This window comes from Phlebotomus papatasi, chromosome 2 (assembly GCF_024763615.1).
Source record: "Phlebotomus papatasi isolate M1 chromosome 2, Ppap_2.1, whole genome shotgun sequence".
Lineage (NCBI taxonomy): Eukaryota > Metazoa > Arthropoda > Insecta > Diptera > Psychodidae > Phlebotomus > Phlebotomus papatasi.
In genome coordinates, this window is record NC_077223.1 from 105,636,590 (window position 1) to 105,658,304 (window position 21,715).

At 33.7% G+C, this 21,715-nt stretch overlaps 1 protein-coding gene across 2 annotated transcripts in view; it reads right to left on the minus strand.

The window, feature by feature from the left end:
- Nucleotides 1-506: 506 nt before the first annotated feature.
- The window catches only part of LOC129800604 (arfGAP with SH3 domain, ANK repeat and PH domain-containing protein), a 36,845-nt gene continuing 15,636 nt past the window's right edge, over nt 507-21,715 (minus strand). Inside the window, exons 2-10 of one of the 2 annotated variants that reach the window (XM_055845113.1) lie at nt 16,285-16,357; nt 15,812-16,212; nt 15,666-15,751; nt 9,866-12,000; nt 9,660-9,770; nt 6,620-6,711; nt 6,308-6,352; nt 5,786-5,998; nt 507-1,890 (exon numbers count right to left, since the gene is read on the minus strand). In XM_055845113.1, the coding sequence (XP_055701088.1) occupies nt 1,687-1,890; nt 5,786-5,998; nt 6,308-6,352; nt 6,620-6,711; nt 9,660-9,770; nt 9,866-12,000; nt 15,666-15,751; nt 15,812-16,212; nt 16,285-16,357 (3,360 nt within the window). In that variant the 3' untranslated portion in view covers nt 507-1,686. The remainder of the gene's footprint in view (nt 1,891-5,785; nt 5,999-6,307; nt 6,353-6,619; nt 6,712-9,659; nt 9,771-9,865; nt 12,001-15,665; nt 15,752-15,811; nt 16,213-16,284; nt 16,358-21,715) is intronic. The other variant, XM_055845114.1, reaches the window with a different exon arrangement.

Consider the following 21,715-nt stretch of genomic DNA (forward strand, 5'->3'; position numbering starts at 1 on the left):
ACTCTAGATTATACAATGCAAAAGAATAACAAAAAATGTAGCTTCGACAAACGAAATGACGTGAAAAAGATGTTGGAAGAATTCCCGGAGGGCAAGGAACTATGAAAATAAGGGTGGCCGAAATAGGGGACCAAAGCTATGTTTACATTTTTATTCATTTTAAAATATACTAAGAATGATTTTAGAGAAAATAAAGACGATAAATTGTAAAAGAAGTTTCCAAGTAACATTCCTTAAGAAAAAGGAATAAAAAAATCAATTTGTATTAAAAATATTACATTTCAAATTTAAGACTTTGGCGCTTGCATGCAGCTATGCCGAAATTTGGCACACTTACCCTAGAAATCCGTAATTTTAATCAATTTATTTTTAGTGTCCAATTTTACCCTCAAAGTGTTCAAATTTAGAAACTGCCCAAAATTATGAGCCTTTCCCCTAAAGTCAACGTTGCATACACCATCCTGTGAAAACGAATAAAAATATGAAGAAAAACAAGATGAAAAGTCTTTTATGCGATTATTGATGTATCATGTCTTTAATTTGAGAGAAGCGAACTATAATAATTATTTTTTTTTCGAATACACAAATTCACTTTTCCTTACAGTGATATCATTCTTTGGTTCATAAGATAAAATTTTGTCATATATTATCCTCCAAAGTTCGTTTGCTTCGTCATTTTATCGCACTAAATATCGAGTATTTTGACAAAAAAGAAAGTCTCTTATGTGAGTTATTTTGTGTCAACAGGGGAAACTAATATGAATTATATATATAAAAAATAGATTACAGTATAAAAAAAAAGAAATAGATAAGAATAGAGCAAAAATAATAAAAAAAAAGTTATAAAAAAATGTTTGGTGTAAAAAAATAGGAAAGTAGACACAAAATTCAAGGGAAAAAGAAGCATTGTAATAACAACATGAAAAAATGTAATAGTAACTTAAATTTCTGTCTCATAGTGAACTCTTTTCTCTTTTCTTAAGAACTATTAAAAAAAAATTAAACGTTACAACATTCACAATATCATGTATACGTGTTTTTTTTTATTTCTTTATTTTCATTCTAAATAGTTACCTCTCTCTTTTTTTTAAATATTTTTTCATCTGATTCTAATCTCATAATATTTATTTTTATCTTTCAATTTTTTTTTTAATAATACTCTCTCGATTCTCCAGGAAATCTCTATTCATATGGTCTTCTTTTCCTACCCTCAAAACGGACAAAAAGAAACATTTACAACAAGCGTCTTTTTTTGAACATTGTTCCTTAATTCATACTTCAACATTTATTATGATTTTTCTTTTCTAATATCTGTTTATACTCTACTTTTTTTTTTGTAACTCTCTCTACAATATTGTGGACTTGTTTCTCAGATTTTGATACTTTTTTGTGTTACTGTTTTTTTTCAAAATTACTACAGTTTTTAATTTGATTTTTTGAATATTTTCTTGATCATTCTAAATAATTATTTACAAATATGGCAGCATGTATATTGTTTTCAGTTTAATTTCATTGTTCTTTTCCATTTTAGTATTCTTTTTTCTTTAGGAAAAAAATGTTTGTGATTTTATGTAGTTTCTTTTTATTCTTGTTTCCATCTTATTGTTTTCTTGTCAAATTTGGTTGGAAAAAAAAGGTTTGATCTTGTTTTTTTGAGCAATGACTCTTGGGGCAAAGTTGATTTTTTTAATCCGGCAACATGTGGACAAAACTTACAGGAAACATTCCACGTCTCGTACTATCACCCTCAATTTCGCCTTCCATCCAGTTCTCATCGTCGGTTTTCTCATTGAGCACTATCAAAATCTCGCCCTCCTTGAATTCCAGCTCGTCATCATTGTCTGCATTGCAATCGTAGAGAGCACGACATCTTCGGTATCCGGTGGTACTCTTTGAATTTACATGAAATCAGTAAATAAAGGTATACCAATTTTAAGCTTTCTCTTTCTGCTTAAGTTCTTATGCAATTTCTCTTATCACTTAAAAAAATTCTAATTATCTTGCCAGAAATGTCATTTTCTAAAATGACAGAAGTTTGACATTGCGTGGATTTTGATAATATTTTTCTCCATTCTCTTTCCTGATTTGAATTCTGTGTGGAAAATTCATTTCCGAGACAGTTACACTTTATTATTAAATAGTGTTTGAAATGGTTTAACCCATGAAGAATCTTGTCTGACCAGAAGGGGAATTCTGCACCGATATGGCAATGTCATATGATAAATTTTCGTGGTAAATTCAGGAGCAAGCCCAGTGAACATCGAATGGCCATTGCTGGGAGCTCCATGAAGCTCTTAGTAACTGATATGAAACTGACTTTTGACCTTACTGGTAAGCGTAAATTAAAACAACGATTCTTCCCACTTTCTTGGGAAGAATCGTTGTTTTTCTGAGCTGCCCTATATCTCCGACGCTCACCGGTTTTTTCACAATACAAATATTCCGTCGGTAACCACATAAGGGTAAATTAAAACCTGCTTTAACCCCTACCTATCATACCTTACTTTAACCCTCTATCGCTTTAGAGTTACTCCACACAGTAAAAAAAATTTACAAGGATAATCGTTGGTTTGCTTATTTACCACGATTATTCTTGGAAAGTTACACAAATTATGTATTTCAGCAAAATGTGTAATATGAAAATGTGTAATTTAATTTGATGTAATTGCAAACAGTGTAATAAATTGCGAATGATTACACAATTGTGTACATTTTCTTACATATTTCGTGTAAAATTACACAGTTTTCAGACAAAATGTGTACAAATTACACAAATGTATAACAGTACACATGATTACATGTTTAATGTAAAATTTACAATGAAAATCATGGTAAAGCAGCCAATAATTTTTTACTGTGCAGAGTAGCATTACAAAAATCGCATTCACTGTGACAATAAATGTTTTATTTACTTAAAATTGGTTTAGTACCCTCAATCGTAGTCTTACTAGCATTTCTAGAAGGTTTGAATTCATTTTGAGCTTTCGTTTGGTTGCTGTTGTCAGTTTCTTGTGACAGATCAGAGAAAAAACAGCAAATTTTCTTGTGCAACATTTCTCGTTTTCAAAGTGCAAAAAAACCATCTACACAGTAAAAAAATGTGTAAAATTTTACTACTATAATAGTGCAAAATCGACCATTTTAGTTGCTTGATTTAAAAATGTTTAAAAAATGCATAATAATTTGGTAATTTATTGTCACGTGATTGAAAATTACCACTATTATAGTTGAAAAATTTTCAACAACGTTGTTTAATTTGAAAATGTGTAAAATTTTAACACTATAATAGTGTGAAATCGGATAAATTAATTATTTAATTGCGATCTGTGTAAAATTTCTCACTATTATAGTCATAAAAGATTTTCAAAAATATTTTGTAATTTAATACTGTTGAAAAATTCTAAAAACTACCACTATTATAGTATGATTATAGTTTTCCATATTATTATAGTGTGAAAAAATACACAACTTTATGATATTTTTTGTCACATGATCAAAAATTAACACTATTATAGTCAGGGGGTGACATTAACTCTGAAATATGCGACCAGTATTAGTGTAAATTTTTCTCTGTTTTCGTATACATTTCACGAGATATCTCCAAAACTACGTAGGTTGCCAATTTAGAGTTTTCGGTTGCCTCTTCGTTATTAAATTGGCTTTTATTTTATATTAGAATTTTTTGCTAATTCATTCTACAATGACATAAAACAGCTAATAAACTCAAAAGTTTTTTCGGCTCGCTAGAAACATATGGAAAACATAGGTTATGTCATGCCCCTGATTATAGTTTGATCATAATTTTTAACACTATTATAGTGTGAAACCTTGTGTATTTTAACCAAAGTTGTTGAATTTTTAAACAAAAGTTGTGTAAAAATTGTTGAATTTCCATTTAAGACATATACTTCAGTCGAGATGCTTTTTATTGGGCAAAAGTAGTATAGAACATCAAATATTTATATGCATAATAAGTATATCGTGAAGATCAAAACATCAGATGTAATTATCTCGCATTAGGGAGGATCCCAGGTATAGGAAAAAGCATTACAAATGTCCAAAAAGGCAAAAAACTGAAATAAACGAAATGAAATGAAAGTTCAACAATTTTTGAGCTTACACACAAAAATTCAACTATTTTTAAATTCAACAACTTGAAATTAAATTAAACAATTTAAATTAAACAATTTTAAATTAAACATTTTTTCCAAATTTAACACTATAATAGTGGTGTCAAAGATTACACACTATAATAGTGTTAATTTTTTTTATTGTGTAAGGTATTCCGAGCGAAGCAAATATTATATTTCATGAAAGATGTGTTATTCTGCTTCATATATTTAGTTTGATAACCATAAAAATTGAAATTGTGAGTTTTAGGAGCAAAAACTGAAGATACTCTCTGGAGCCTCTTGGGTAGTTCGATGTAAAAAATTCAAAAATAACCTGCCTTATCACTTAATTCTTCTGTTCAAGTAAATAACTGTTTTGCATAATTTCTCTCTCAGAAAACAATTAAAATGGAATAAAAACAGCCCACAGCGAGTAGTCAGGTCTAATTCTTGGAATTGATCAGTAATAAACGACAGGAATTCATGGATTTGGTCGTAATATACGAAGAAGCAGATTTTGGCTGTGATTATGAGATCACTAATTCGAATTTAAATGTCCAAGATCATGAATAAGGCCAGAAGATAAACAATGTATTTCATAGTACCTTCAAGATGTACAAAAAAGTGACATTTTCATAGCTGATCTGTGAATTATATTTGTAAAAAATCAGAGCGATTGACACAACTTAAGTTTTGTCAATGCTAAATTTTAAAAATTCTTAAGTTTTTCTAAAAATATATATTTTTTATAGTAATCATAGAAAAGCCATTAATAAAAATATTTAGAATTAATTTATTTTACTCTTTGTTCAATATTTTTAAATAAAAATATTTTGGTCATTTGATATCTAAACACTTATCATGCTCCTCAAGGTATCTTCATCTTTTCTCACCTGGCGCTCAAACTAAAAATCATAATGACGAACACATGGTATTTTTGAGTTTGTTGGACCATAATTAGCATAGAAAAACTTATCTTATTACTTTTTCTAGCATATTAAAGAATCAGACGTTAGAGGGTTAAGAAGCTTCCATAGGAAATATCCCGTACTAAATTATGTGAAGGACACAGTTTTGCACTCGTAACAGTGAGCATTGGAACTACAAAAATTGTGTTGACAACCGTATTGCTTAGCTGTCACAAACAATATTAAATATTTTCCAATAAAATTGATTTTTGGGCAAAAATTTTATCAGTTCATAACCGGTTCATTATCGGTTCACAATCGATTTATAAATTATTCAAAAGATCGGTCAAATTACTTTAGCAGTATAATTGAATTTTTACCGGTTTATAACCGATTGAAATTGGTTTAAGCTTGTCAGGAATTCCAAGACCTTTCCAACGAGCCAAATATGACCCCACTCGGTTGAAAAATATGCCTTTTAGAGCATTTTTAATCTTTAATCTTGAAAAACTGTTATTAGGAATAATTCAACTGTATTGTCGTATATGGACGAAAGGGACGAAATATCCGTCTGGACAATCTCCAAAACACGAAAGACATTGCATGACGCGTTTTCAAGACGGTTTCCTAATGTATGACGAAATAATTAAGCACCAAAATAGTTAAAACGGTTTTGCTTAAATTCCAAACGTAACAGTAAAATGCTGTCATAATTATACCAGTTTTTTCTTATTGGTATAAAAAATTAATTTAAATTTTACTCACATAATTCTGTGAATGGTTACTGCCCCTCCCAGATGAAGTTTTGTAGTGACTATAATTTGGCGAAGAGGTGTCTATCATGATATTTCCACCTTCACTGGAATCCAGTGAATTATCCAAGAGACCTGATGATAAGTCCAAATCTAGTGATCTCGAGTAATCCAATAAATCGCCGAAATCGCTTCCTCGCGAAGGAGATTGTTGCTGATCCATTAACTGTAAGAATTTTCAACAGAAGCTAATTATAGATGTTTCCTTTTATACCTTTTAGAGTTCTTTTTTTGGTAAACTAAACGAGACACTAAACACAAAAAAAAACATACAATTTAATAAAAAGCTTATGACTTATGACACATTTTAGTAGATGCGATTTGAAGACTTAATAATTTTTGAATTTATTTGACATGAATTTTAACAACAATCTCTTTATAACAGGGACAGTATCACAAAAGCCACTAAATTTTTATACCACCCCCTGAACTCAAGTCATCAAATTCTTTGGCTCTTCTCAAAAGGAATAAATACCATTAAATTCATGGGTTTGTTCACTGCCAATCTCGTGCTTTTACGCTGTAGAATATTGATTATTCGTTTTTATTTAATATCATCACATTTTATATGCAATTAAACATAAAATACTAACATTTGTTAACAAGAAGTAAAATATATAAAATTTGTTTACAAATTGGAGGTGTAGGAACTAAAGTGTTATTTTTTTTTGTGTCAAAAATTAATAAAACAATAATTGTGTAAAGATATAAGAATTCAAGAAAATTATTGAAATCAGTGTCTTTTCATCTTTTTCTCATTTTTTCGGCATTTCAACGAAAATATTACCTTCCTCGGTGGTGCAGTTGGTCCTCCATCATCCAGTGAACTGATACTCTCATTTGACTGCCCATTAGACATGCCTCGGTCCAATGATGTAGCTAGTTGAAGAAAACATACACGATGAAAAATATACATTAGCTCTTAATTTTAAAAATTAAAATTTTTAAAATTTTTATGTCACCCGGACCAAGAGACGGATACGCGAGAGTCTACTGTAAGTTCTCTCTGGTTTTCGAATCTGTATAGAAAAAAACCTCAACTGGACAGAGTTCTCAAATTGAGGAGGTTGTTACCGAACGAGAGGTTTATGAGATTTTCTTTTTTATTTCGAAACGTTAATTCGTTTACAGTTTCATCTGTCTGCCAATTTTAATATTTGTCAAAATCTATAATAAATTTAATTAAGTTCAAACTCTGCAATTTCAGTCTAATTCAGTTTAATCGGGAAGGTTATTACTGAACGAAAAGAGTGAAGACGAACAAAACAAGAGCCACGAAATGATTTCGAAAGAACACGAAACGTCATAAATTGATTTAGAAGAACTGTCATAGTACTTTGAAAGTCACAAAGGAGCCTGTTACCGTACGATTTTTCTCAGCTTTGGTCATGAAGAAGAAACTGAAAGGCGTTTAAAAGAATAAGAAGACTAACGGGCCTGAAGTCAGTAGGGAATTTTGGATTAGTAATTTTGAGAATGGGAACTACCAGAGTCCATTTCCATCTAGCCCCCTATGAAGTGTTTTTTTTATATGGAGCTGTTTGAAGCCGACTCACAAATTGATCAGAAACTCAGTTAACTCAGTTAATACAAAGAAATAAAATGCAAATATCACTTGAAATGGAAAGTTCTTAAATCGCGCGCAATTCAACTGTGAGAGAGAGATAGAGACATAAATAACTCACTTGACAAACGTGTGGCGGCGCTGCGGTTGCAAAAAATTCTAAAATGCCACAAAATATTTTCTTCTCTATTTTATCCTTATTAGCAGGTCGTGTCCCTTCTTGTAATACGTACTTTTGCATTCCTTATTAACCAAAATAGTGTTGTACAAAAGGATTTTTCTCAAACCTATCCTGAATTTTGGGACAGCTCAAAAGAATATGAGTCTTCTAGATCAAAATTTCATTCCAATGTTGTAATATCGACAGTAATTTACAATTAACTCAAATAACTGTATTCAACTAAATTATTAAAAGCATTTTCTTGTGAAAATGACTTAACTTTCGCGTGAATTTTCGTGACATTTCGAAGAATGCCAACAGGCACCACCAAATTCTCTTCGGCTTTTCTTTTAGCTCAGGCATTTTATTACATGTCACAAGTTTTGTTTGCATTATTTGTTTATTCCAGATTATGGACTGTCATATATTATTTAATGCAACCTATAATTATTTTTTCTAATTTATACGGCTAAATTTTAGCAAATTCAACAGAGAAATGAATATATTTGTCAGAAATGACGTTTCATTAAGTGTGGAAAATCTTGAAATCTTCGTTTTTAGCTAAGACATTTTACGTTCCATTAATGCTTCGCGTCAGAATATGATATCTTGATCTTGGAAATATTTGACAGCTTGAAATTTTGATCTTGATCTTGGTCACAGAATTGAGACCATTATCTAAAGTTGAAAACAGTGATTCGAGACATTTTTCTACTTGTATAGCTGTCAAAAAATAAGTATCAACGTACTTAATTTTTAATAATAAGAGTCTCCTTTGCTTCCTACCACTAATCCCTTTTTTTCTTATCAGTTTCCGTTTCAATAAAACTTTGTTGATCTGGAGAGAATCTAAACGAATTAGTGGTGGAGCAAATTAATCATTCATGATATATCGCCGGTTGCGTCTACCTCTGTCGTATCTGCATTTGTTTTGTATCTGCATTCGGTGCAAGCTACAATACAGACGTCTCCTCTTGCGTGAAATGCTGACACAAAAGTAATGCAAATACGACAGAGGTAGACGCAACTGACGATATGTCTAGGATAACTTCGCAAGTCAATCTTCCACTGCTGATGGATGAGGAGCAATACGTAGTGTCAGTGAAAGTTGATGGTGTTGTTTTAATATTTACAATTGTTCTCCCAGTTTTTGATGCCCTGAAGAAGGTCCCAACCAAGGATCGAAACGTCGGCCAATAAAAACATAAAGAAGAACTAGAAAGTTTTTAGAGCGAAATTCCAACATCTGACTCATAACTTCGCAGATTTTCCGATATACGGCTACGACGTGCAATCATTTCCCTTAAACGGGTTTTTTGTTTAGTTGGAAGATAAAGTAAGATGTGGGGAACGCATGTCAATAGATAGTTTCGAATTCGAACCGTTAAGAACTCGTCATTAATTTTTTCTATCTACTGCATGCCCAAGAAATATTTTCACTTCTTATTTTGTAGTTTTTATCAAAAAAAGACGTATTACAATCGTGTTTTCGGAAGAGCTACTTGCATCACACTTTAACTTTTTGTAGTCATCCTTATAAACAAAATGGCGTACTTGTAGCTTGAGGACTTCTACAATATTTAAACTCGTATAATAACGTTCAGTGTTTCTCAAGAGGTGGCGCTTCCTCTTGTCATTAATTTAGTCAAAATTTAGTTTTGAAGTTGAACATGAGTAATCCGACAGCCTTTACATAAAATAGAAAAAGAAGAAGAAGAACATGAGTAAAAAAGGCAAAATAAGTCGTACAGTGTTTTACTGGAAGAGAGGGCTCAGAAGCTACTCCGGGATTTAGGAATAAGACAGGTACTTTGTTTCTTTAGTAGTGATTAAAGTAAAGAACCATTGAGTATGACGTAAAGAGGGTATTTATGGCGAAATGTCATCCGGTTTATCGATAGATTTGGGCGTCAAAGCCCTTATAAATTCCACAAAAAGCGCTCAATTATAAAGAATCACGATAAAATAGGAAGAACTACAGCGAATTTGAGCAAATTAGCTTCATAAACGTGAAAATTGTCAACAAAATTTTTTCGCCCGATTGAAAAAGAGCCGATTGAGAGTCTACTGTAGTAAAGAAAAATGTCAAATAAATTTGCAAACCATGTCCATTGTTGGGTGGTCCAGGCGGCGGGAGACGTGGTCTCAGTACATTCTTATCGACTGGCTTAAGTGTTGGAATTTCTCCAGTTGGCAGGACGAGTTTAGCTCCAGCTGAGAAAGCAAAAAGTCAATATTTAAAGTGTTTCAAAAAAAAAAGGTGAATGTTTAAAATGTGAATGTTAAAAGTGTGGTCCAAGAGCACTCACCCAAGTGAATATTTCTGCTTCCAATGGATTCTCCACTTGGGGATCTCTTGTGGGTGCCAAAACACGGTAAGAGATTTCCCGATGGATCATTTGTGACGTCATATTTGTGCTTATCGTATCTGGCTTGCTGCGACGCTGGCATAAGTGGTTCAAAGCGTTCGTAAGTCTTATTATCGTAATGGAATGCCATGGGTTTTCCACTGCCACTGTCAACGGATGAGGCATTCCTTAGATGTGGCAGAGTGCTGTACATTTCGGTGGTTTTCTGTGTACCCGAACTGCCTCCGGAGCGTGCTTCACTGGACTCAACATGGCGTTGAGCATGCGGAAGGGTTCCGTAGATTGTTTGTTGCTGGAGGGCAGCTGAGGTGGGTGGTGGAGCTGGTGCTGTACGTTTCTTCAGTGATCCAACATTGCCCACATTGGTGGACTTCCTGGTTGTCGGCTGACTGGTCACCTGTTTCATGGCACTCATGGAATTGGGACTGGAGCCACCGGCTGTGTTCTGTGGGAAGTAAATCTGGTTTTTCGGACTAGTTCCGGCTCTTGGGTTGCAACTTGAACTGGGACTTGAGCCACTTTGAATACTGTCGCATGTGGAGGAGCGGGAACGAAGTGCTACGGGTGAATCTCCTCCGGCGTAGCTTGGTGGGCGACTTCGGGACTTTCTCTCATCAATTACGGTGTCATCATCACTGAAATCTGTGCTTCCGTCGTCCGGTGGTAGATTCCAATCGGTATTAATGTGATCGAATGCATTCTTTTCTCGCCTTATGGCACACTCTATCAACTCTCGGCATGCATCGTGTCCCATCTCTTTGGAAATGTCCAGTGGCGTTTTGTTCATTGAGTTCTTCAATTCATACTCAGCTCCTGATCTCAGGAGGAGTTTCATGCATTCTTGGCGATCGTGCAAAGCACATAAGTGAAGAGGTGTATTTTTGCCGGACATATCCATTGGTCCTGGTGGATTTGTGGTCTTGTTGAGACCATGAGCTGGCATATTTTGTATTAGGAAATCTACAATGTGGAGAGTGGAACCCATTTCGCGGAGAACGGCCAAATGTAGGGCAGTCTCACCGAAATCCGATGATGGCAGAACACAGGTGAAGTCAGCTCCTTCTGCCCAGACTTGCAGCAACAGACTGAGATCGGCATTGATGATAGCTTGCTCGAGATCAGCACGAAGATCTCGATCGTCAGCACAGGTTCGCATCACATAGCGCTTAGCCACATATTTGGCACGGATGAAGTCATAGCGCTCCTCCATTGTGCTGTCCGGAGTTAGCTTCATCTTTCCCAGGGTAGCCTCCATAACCTCGTTCAGCTGACTATTGCCCATAGCTCGGGCTATCAGGAGATGTGCTGTCGTGAGGTTGTCCAGGGTTAAGCTTTGGATGCGGGAATGATGTACACCGAGATCACGATGAACTCCGGAACATTGGATACAAACTAGAACACCAAAGTTGAGACTAATCCATGTGACGTCATTCCGAGAACCACAATCACAGCACTGATCATTCCCCGGTAGATTCTGAACGTATCGTATCACCGTTTTTTGTAGTTCAATCAAACTGGGTGACATCTGCGGATTGGCATGCTGAAAAGCCTTAGCAAGGGCTTTTTCTTTGCAATTCACCAATACCGCCATCCAGGCTTTTTGATCAGCCTCATCTTCGGCTTGAAAGTGATAGGGGCGATTGTAGCTAATGAGATCGAAGCCTCTCTTGTCATCAGGAACGGGCTTAATCTGGCACGTGAGCAGATTTACACGAGTTGGTGGTTTTGTTTCGTCCGCATGGCAAATGTCTAGAAAGCCATCAGCTGTTACGCGACAGCGTCTCTTCTGCCACACGCGTCTGACCTTGCCTTCGCTTTTCTTCAGTAAATGCCCTGATCTCGTGACTCCGTGATTCTTATCACCCTGCAACTGATGCAAGGAGTATCCGGCTCCTTTGTCCGTTATCACGTGTTCTACACGATCAAAATCCGGCGTACTGCGTAAGAGTGTTCTGAGTTCAAGGAGGCGTTTTCGTTCTTCATCCTGCTTCTGTTTTATACTCTGTAGCTTGGCACTCAGATCATCAATGTAAGTGCCAAAGTGGGCGATTGTCTTCAGACCATCTTTGAAGTAGCTAGAAGATAAGGAATATCCCTTATGATTTCTACACTTGTAAAAAAAGGTGGATCATTTTGATCCATTCGCGATCCTTTTGGTGAATCAAATATGATCCATCATTTCAAATGTTTCATTTTGATCCTTTTTTGAAACATCATTTTGATGCATTGCAAAAGAATCAAATTTTGATACTTTGAATGGTTCACTTTGAGGAGCTTTTCAATGGATCAGTGAGCGATACACTAAAATAGATCAAATGGATCTTTTAAAATGATAACTTTTTAATCTTTTTTAAATGTAATTTTCTGGCATATACGATCTATGATTCAGGGTTTCTGCCGTTTACCTGATGAGATCGGTAGTGGTAAGTCGGCGGCAAACGCAACTAAGCAAGATTTTAGGAGAAATATATAATTGAATTGAATTGAATAATGCATTTGCCCTTCAAAACAAATTAAAAGAAAAACATATTATTATTGTCCTGCAAATGAATTTTTTATTCTTATTTGTTTTTACCATTTACAGTTATTACATCAATTTTTTTTACTTGTAAATACATTTTTGACAAGAGATTTTTTTTGTTATATATTAATTTACTGATATTTTCAGTTTATTTGGCTAATTTGATTTATTTATGAATTTTAATTCAAATTGACGTATATTTTTAGTTTAAATAGAAATTCTGGAAATTATAACCATTTTTCAAAAGATTTTTTTTAACCGATATTCTGTACATTCTCTTATATTTTTTTTGATAGATTTAGAACGCAAATTCGTCGGTAATCCCTGAAAAAAAGAGAAACTGAAATATTTCCAGATATGCGCTTCTAAATGTTCCGAAGCGAGAACGTAGGGCAAAATAAAACACATTTTACAAAATGAAAATCTAAGGATTTTTTTTTCACTATTTTGATGAACAGAAAGATCGTTCTTTCAAGAGACCTCTTTCCGGGGGTGGAACACCGAAAAAATTACTTAGAATTGTACAAATCCGTGCAACTGTGGATTATTTTATTTTTCACTTTTTTTAATTCACTTTTGGCAAAATTTTCACGTTTTCACTAGTCTCCAAACTTAATTCTTTTTTAGCTATAACATTATAATTTGTAGAAAAGCCCCACTGAATGTCTAAAAGGACACAAATTCCACAACGAGAGCACCCCGTTTATTTATGCGCTCAGCGAGTCTCACCCAAGCGGCATTTGATATCCAAATATAATGTATGTCTCAATTGTAACCAATATATTTCCAACGTAATGGAGCTATTTCTAAAAAATATAATGTGTGGACATGATGAAAGTATATTGTCTGTGTGCATATATGAAATTTATGTGCGTTGTATGCCAGAAAAATAACTTAACTAAAAAATGTATAGAAAATATCAGTTATTTACTATTAATAAGAACAATACAATTTATTTGATAAACTCCTGTTAATATATTGGTATTTTCTCTTAAAATTATGACTAAATGTTTTTAGATCAATAAACAAGTTATAATATAATCTATTTTTGAGTGAAAATGTATAAATCTGTGTCAAAAACATCGAAAGTATATTTATCTTACATATTCTTGCTATTATGTTGACATAATGTCGTGAAACTGTATGAACATCACGTTTTAATTGTCAAATTCCGCTTTGTTTACTAAGCAGAGATTCATATTCAAATGAAAATTTGTGAAAAAGGTGATGTTAAACATAAATTAAAGCCTTGAAGTGCACCAACGTTTGCATTGGAGTCGAGCACATAGAAATAAGGGATCAAATACGAAAAAGTGAGTGTAATTGATGGAAAAATTATGAATTAATACTTGGTTCGTGAAAGTTAACATTTTCTTTCTTTAATTGCGGTGTAGCCAAATTGTAAACATTAGGACAGCTTCCTGATCTTCTAACGTAAAACTAAATTGCAGAAACAGTGTCCAGAATGCAGAAAATTTTCATAAAAAGCATAAAATTGAAGTGTTTACTGTGCATTAACATTATTGTTATAAGGAATTTGTAATGTGAATATAATGTACGACCTAATGTAAATATAATCACAAAAATATGTCAAGATGTGTTTTCTTCTATATTTTTTATTTATTCAGGTTATAGCATCTCAATTTTATTTTATCGGAACAACAAGAAGATTATGGCGTGAAAAATTACAGAAAATTGGTGCCGCTAAACCCAATTTAATGTAAAATTATGCACAAAACATTGATGAGCCTCGATATTTGTCCAGAATGGTACTTAAAATGATGTATTCCACCAATACAAGCAGTAAAAATCTGATATCCATAAGTTTTTCAGTGATATGATGGAAAGGGCAATAAACTTATTCAATTTTATTTTCTTTAATTTATCAGCTTTCCCTTAAGAATTTCAAGTCGGGAATGAAATTTTGTTCACTAATATTTAATCCTCTAACGGAAAAAAGTTATTGCATTAAACTTTCATACGCGATAAAAGTGCACAAGGCACAGAAAATGTGACTGAATCGTTGAGGATAAATAATTATTCATTTGAGGAAAATATTTGAGCAAGTCTTAAAGGAAAATGGACAAGAAATGAAAGTTCTTCAGTCGATGGTTATAACATTGGTATTACAGAGTGATTATATTTTATTTAGTCATAATCAATACATTTTACCGTACAGGATGACTTGATTAGGTATAAAATAAAAAATTGTTATATTTTGGGTATAAAAATTCCCCATTCACCCGAATATGGGCCTCTTTTATACGGTTATATAGAAGAAATTTATAAAGTCTTCGCCATAATTTTCGTATAGATATCAGACATCTCTACTCATTTATGGCGATAAATGCTGCTTGGGAGTGACTGTCACTGACGTCACTAAAAGTCAAATGTATCACTTTTGACATATCGTACCATATTTTCAATCGCTGAAATATCACGGTTAAAATTTTAAAGCTATCAATTTATTAGTTTAGACACGTTCCCCTTATATGAGGAAATACAGTAAACACATTTTTATTTACTGTTTTAATGGTTTTGTTTAGTAAGAAAATTCATGGAAAATAATCGCAATAGTGATCCAATTGAAATGATCGAATTTGATCTATTTGAATGTATCCCATATTTTCGATATTTTTTGGCGTAATATCCTGAAGATTGAAAATAGTTATCTCAAAAATGTCACATTCTGCCTTACTAGGGGAAAGTACGCTCCCTTCGAACGTTCATGCCTTCGAATAATGTGAATTTTCTTTTAGTTTTTCTAAGAGAATTACACATTTCCATTAAATATTAGTTGGCTTATCACCAATTGTTGATAATTCCATGATAATTTAGTGAAAATTCCTCAAGAAAAACAAAAGAAATTCACATTATTCGAAGGCATGAACGTTCGAAGGGAGAGCACTTTCCCCTATATATTCCTATTAAACCTAAAAACACTAATTTTCGCCGTTTTCCTTTTATTAGTTGGCAGAAAAATATTCATAAACATCGATCTTTCTGAAATAATCGATTCGAGAAACCTTTCAATGTATCATTGAATGTGATCCTTTAGTTGGATCACTGAAGTGATTCATTAAAGAAGAATCAATTCAATTCAAGTGATTTGATGAAAATAAACCTTTTAGAGGCCATGATTCTTTTGAAATGATCCCTATTGAACCATTCATTTTTACCAGTGTATTCGGATTTCATGAAACATTTTCCAAAACTTACTTGTTTTGAGCATGGTAATATTCCACAAGATGTTGAAGTAACTCGATTCCCTTCTTGGTTTTGATCTCATTGAATTTTATTAAATACTATGGACAGAAAAAGTATATTAACATTTTTTTCAAAAGATTTAAGTTAATTGTACTCACTTCACACATTTGTATCTGAAAAACCCGACGTTCCTTTTCCATCTCATCGGCAATTTCAGCTGGTGTTACTTCCGTTCTTATCCACCCTGCTTCCTTGGCCTGAGATTTCTTTTCCTTTTCTATTTTGAGGAATTTTGACTCGTAGTCCTTGGCAGCCTTGTCAAATGGACGTTTCATCTCACCTTTGACCCCCCTCAGTTCAGACTTGAGGAATGAATCAACGGGAAACATGACAATATTGCTGATGTTCTGCATGAGTGTCTTCATGAGAGCACTAAGTTCTTTGGTGACGACAGAAAATTTAAGAAAAGCAGCCCCAATATCGGGTTCCTCCTTCGACAGAGCCACACTTCCTAGTCTCTCAAGTGCTCGTACAAGACACATTTCATTATCCACATGAGCTGCAATAGAGTAATTCCATATAATGCAATTATATCCAATTGAATGGGAGTAAATCAATGTGAAAAACTCACTATTTCCAGAATTGTGAATGGCTTTAATTGCCTTCTTTAGCTTTGTCAATCCTTCTCTGTCGAATTCCAGTGTCTGCAATAAACCAGAAGAAAAGTAGTAGGAGTTAGAATTTAGTGGCATTAATGATTTTTACGATGGGCAACATAAAAAGCAAACAATTGCAATTTTCTCACATTGGTAATCAACCATAAAATATTCATTAAGCTACAGTTCTTGAGAAATTCCAATGAACTAGAAGCTCAATTTATAGGTTTAATGGAAAAAAGAGGAAAAAGATACGTCTTAGGTGTATTACGACTGAAAATTGTCGTGTAATGTAAGAATTCTTTAAAGCGTTGTAGGTTCAAGAAACCACCGCTCGTAGCTACGACGTTGAAAATAACGATTCACAAAATTTGAATGTTTAGTAAACCTAGAAATGTGATTAAAACTTATATACAATTTTTTCTAGGGTAAAGTGATATAATTTGGAATAAGTGTTACAATTTGGACAATTCGCCGGTACAAGTTGGACATGGTTTTTTTTTTTGATAAATACAGTACAAAATTTGTTTTTAAGCACAAGGAACCAAATTATAAAACTAAAGCATTAAAAATATACAAATAAAAATTAAGTACTAAATTTATTAAGACAAAAAGCCCTGTCCAAATTGTACCATTATTGTCCAACTTGTACCACTTTACCCTATATAACTTTTTTTTAACACAATTTATTCGTTTTGAATAGAACTAGGGGAGCGCGGGGTTGTTTGGGACACGGTGAATTTGTCTTTATTACTAAAATAAATGGAACTCAATTACTAGGCCAGCGGAGGCGGTATTAACGTGTAATAATAATAATAATGGTGGCACAACGTTCCATAGAAGAATTTAGTAGGCCTTCCCGTAAGTGGAGTTCGGGACATACATTATTATTTTTTCATATGCAGGGATGGGGTTGTCCAAGGGGGTAATAATAACTGATGAGTACAGACCAATTATTTTGGTGAATTGACCCAGAAACGAAAGTTTGCGGCTTGTACAGTACACTTATGGTTTATACTGTACTTGTTACCTAAAAAAATTGTCATTTCGATTTTTTGAAAGTCAAAGTTTAACTAACTACTCCGAAAAGCTTGTATTTCAATGATTTAAATATAAAAAACGCCATGCGGGGATATTTGTTCTATTTTAGATGTGATGAACTAGACTAGACGTAGAATTTTGATGAAATCGTAGATGGCGCGCAGATCGGTTTACGGTCAAAATATGATCGGCAATAATATCCTGGTATGAACTAAGAATTTGACGTGGTTTTCTAGGTAGATTAAAAGGGGTAGAAAGAAAAAAATCTATTAGAAATGACCAAGCAAGCACGGTTATCTGGAAAAGACAGAACATTTGGGTTAGATTAGCATTTAATGCCCGCTGAAGTTTAAATGAAACGGTATGAAGTTTGAAAAAACACGTGGAAAACTGCCAAGTCATCCGAATGGTTATTAATGGTGTTAAAAACCGGATCTGTCTGGACTATCGCGGGCTGTTCTTACCAGCCAGAAACGTCAGATTTTGACAGAACAAACCGCGTCTCAAATTTAATACATGTTAACTCTAACAACTCTTATTTTTCCGTATTGTCTTTTGTGATTTTCTATGCACAACATTACACAAATAAGAGCAAGATGCTTTAATTGGATATTGGCTATCTGATAATACAGCACAATTCATAGACATTTTAGTTACTTCGAGAATATACACATTCTTTAAAGTCATTCATACGTGAAGCTGCTACACCCTCACCTAAATATAAAGATGATATTCTAAAGAATCTCAGGTAAAAAACAAACAGTGGTTATTTTTATGCATGTTAAAACTATTTTAAGGAAAGAGGTCGAGGACACAATATTTATCGCTATAAAGGTGGAAAAGTTTCATAAAATGTGTATATTTTTACATTAAAGTAAGGAGAAAAAAAAAGATTTTAATGCGTAGCGGAAATTACCAAATGTTGGTCACTTGGAAAGCAAAGAACGAAACAAATTTACACACATCCAAATTGGTAATAGTGAAAATTGCTAAATAACCACATCACGATCATTGAGTGGAGTCTTCCACAATTAAAGTTTCATGTTGATTGTGTAGTGTCACATAGAGGAGAATCATGATGACATTTCCGGGCAATTTTCAGACCTTTTTTCCCGCTGTTTCTCTTGAGACATTGGAGAATAAAAATCCAAAAGACAAACGAGTTTTGGATGTGAAAACCACACGAAAAGGAGAAAGATGAATGAGGTCTTGTAGTTTCATTCTGATATGTTGTTGTTGTACTTATTACACAAACCCCTCCAAAACATTGCTGTACTCTTCGTGATCTCAGCTTTTGTGGTCCGAGATTGAACCTGGCCTTGTGTAATCGGGCTTAAATTTTGCAGTTGTAGTAGGACTGTTGAGCCTAGAGGAAGGAAGTCCGTACTGTCGAAGATTCTTCTAAGCCAACGGTACCAATCAATGTTTAGCTGGGGTGATAAGTCTGAGGGGTGCTTTAACGGCTGCTAACCTCAATTTACGATATCGCTATAGTTCCGCTAGATAGGGTTGTGAATACTCGACGAGTTATTCCGAAGTCAAAATCGAATCGGCTTCTAAGTCGGTGGTCGCCGGATTCGATTGTGCCTTCGAAATAATTCGTTGAGAACTCAGAACCCCATCTGGCGGAACTATAGTGATAGAGACGTAAGTGGCCGCCATTATAGCACTCCTCAGAGGTAACACTTCAGCTGAATAGTGATTGGTACCATTGGCTTAGAAAAGTCTTCGGCAGGACGGGCTTTCTCCCTCCCCGCGGTGTCATATATAAGATTAATATTAATATTAAGAAAAGCCGGAGAGAGAGGTATATAGTATTCAAAATTCAAATGGAATATCACGTGTGTCAGAAAGAGTACGCTCTAGTGGAGAAATACGATGAGTAAGATATTACTGTTCGTATTAATTGCTCTCTGAATCGTATTACAGGCAATTCGAGCAATTTTCCATGCTTGCCAACTGTGATTCGGTCAGTTTTCGACATGGTTTATATGTGACATGGTCATCCAACTCCTTTAGGCTTAATAGTCCTACTACACAGTTTTCTTATTCACAGATCTAAAGCCGATAAAGTAGACGATTTTGGATAATTTTTAGTTATGGAAAATTGTGCAAAGTTACGCACGGAAAGTTTAACATTGCGTCGATTTTGATAATATTTTTCTCCATTCCCTCTACTAATTTGAAGTTTGAGTGGCAAATTCTTTTCTTTGATAGTTGCACTATATGAATAAATGTAGTTTGTATTGATTCAGTGGAAAGAATTCAAATTCAGCGGAACATTCTATCTACAGTCTCGTATTTCCTGTAGATGTATTAGTATTTTATTGTCAGTTAAAAATAAATTTTCTTAGCTAGGGTAAAGTGGTACAAGTTGGATAATGGTACAATTTGGACAGGGCTTTTTGTCTTGATAAATTTAGAACTTCATTTTTATTTGTATATTTTTAATGCTTTAGTTTTATAATTTGGTTCCTTGTGCTTAAAAACAAATTTTGTATTGTATATCAAGAAAAAACCCATGTTCAACTTGTACCGGCGAATTGTCAAACTTGTAACACTAATTCCAAATTATAACACTTTACTCAATTCCTTATTTTGAGACGATCCAAAAGGGCGGGAGTTTTGATTCAAAGTATCCATTTCGAAATAAAACTTTCCCAAGGAATTCCCAAAAACGGGAATTTCCTGAGAAAAAATGTAGTGCCTAATTTATTAAAAAGATAATTCAAGCCCCGGGATGAAGATCGGAACGTTTCGAAATAAAATAGAAAGTCTACCACACATTTTATTTCAGTCGGGGCACACTTGGGGAATTTACAACAGATAGAGAAAATTTATCTCAGGAATGAACCACTAGAGGGATTTCCCGAGACACACCAAGGCATTTCGAAATTCCCCTTTAAGTCGTCTTCTATACGGGGGGATTTCGAAATGCACCCCACTGTGCTATGCACCGGTGAGTCTCGGGAAATCTCCTCTAGTGGTTTATGCCTGAGATAAATTTTCTCCACCCTCTGTTATAAATTCTCCATGTGTGCTCTAACTAAAATAGATAGTCTGGAAGACTTTCTATTTTATTTCGAAACGTTTCAAACGTCAATCACACAGTGTTTTACAATCAAAGAATTTGTTAAAGAGTGGTAAAGTTAATATTTATGCCTGGTGACGAACACTTCATAAGGAAGAGGAGATGAGACACCCAATTTTCTATATCAATTAAAACCGTCTTACCGCAGAATTTTATGGCAATATTGTTGCTAAATTAAGAAAATATCCTAAGTTTTTATTTTTCTATAAATCAATTTTATTGTATTTAACTATTTATTTCTATTTAATGATGTCTAGTTAATAATTCGACCATATTAAGAAGATTAAACGATACATTCAAAAGAGAGGTCGATACCGTGTCCCTATTTCACCTGCTTTTCGACTTTTGGTAATTTGAAAATAAATCACGAGAAAAACATCTCTTGAAAAACAAAAAAAAATTATTTAAAATCGCTTAAATGTCAAAATATTTGAAGAACATATACAAATGGAGCTTTCGAAGAGGTAGATTTTAAGCGCCAAAAGATAGGCAAATGTACCGGTCTAAAGCTCAGTGGAGGACTTTTGTGTCAAAATGGCGATTTCGAAATAAAATCCCACCGTTTAGATGCTTCCTAAATGCATATAATTAGTGAAGTATTCCTGAAAAAAGGAAAAATTAAGAAGTTGTGACCCTGGCACACCTTTTAGATCAGGAAAATTTCATAAAATCGAAATTCACATTCCTTTCTTAAAAGCTTTTGCATATGTCTTTCCTACACTTGCACTCTTCTTCTTCTTTTGAACATCACACCAAATTAAATTTAGTTCAGTCCAATTCGGAGTCGAAAGGGTAGGATAGACTTATGCAAATCTTTTGAGAAAGGGACGCGAATTTTGATTTCATGAAATTTTACCGATCTAAAAGGTGTGCCGGAGGCATTATGAACCATATTACCATTTTAGATTTGGCTTAAGATCAATTCAGATCAATTTTTGCTTTTGTAGCTGATCGAAATAGAATATTATTAACCACAAATGATTAGGTACTGCCATAATTGACTTGCAGTATATCGTATTATGATGTAATGCTGCGAAGTTGCCTGATACAATCTCGGCTACCAAAAGTTTATTTGGATTTATAACTGATTCTTCTTCGTCTCTTTCATATTCCAAGACGATTTTCTATGTAATGTTCTATTCATTCGGTAAATCGCAAAAAAAAAAACGATTTAATAAGGTGTGTGTCTGATGGGGATTTCCTCATAATTTCATCCGTTCTTGATCTGTGTCTCTCTGTTCTTTTTCACTTTATTGAATTTTCCACGATTGCTC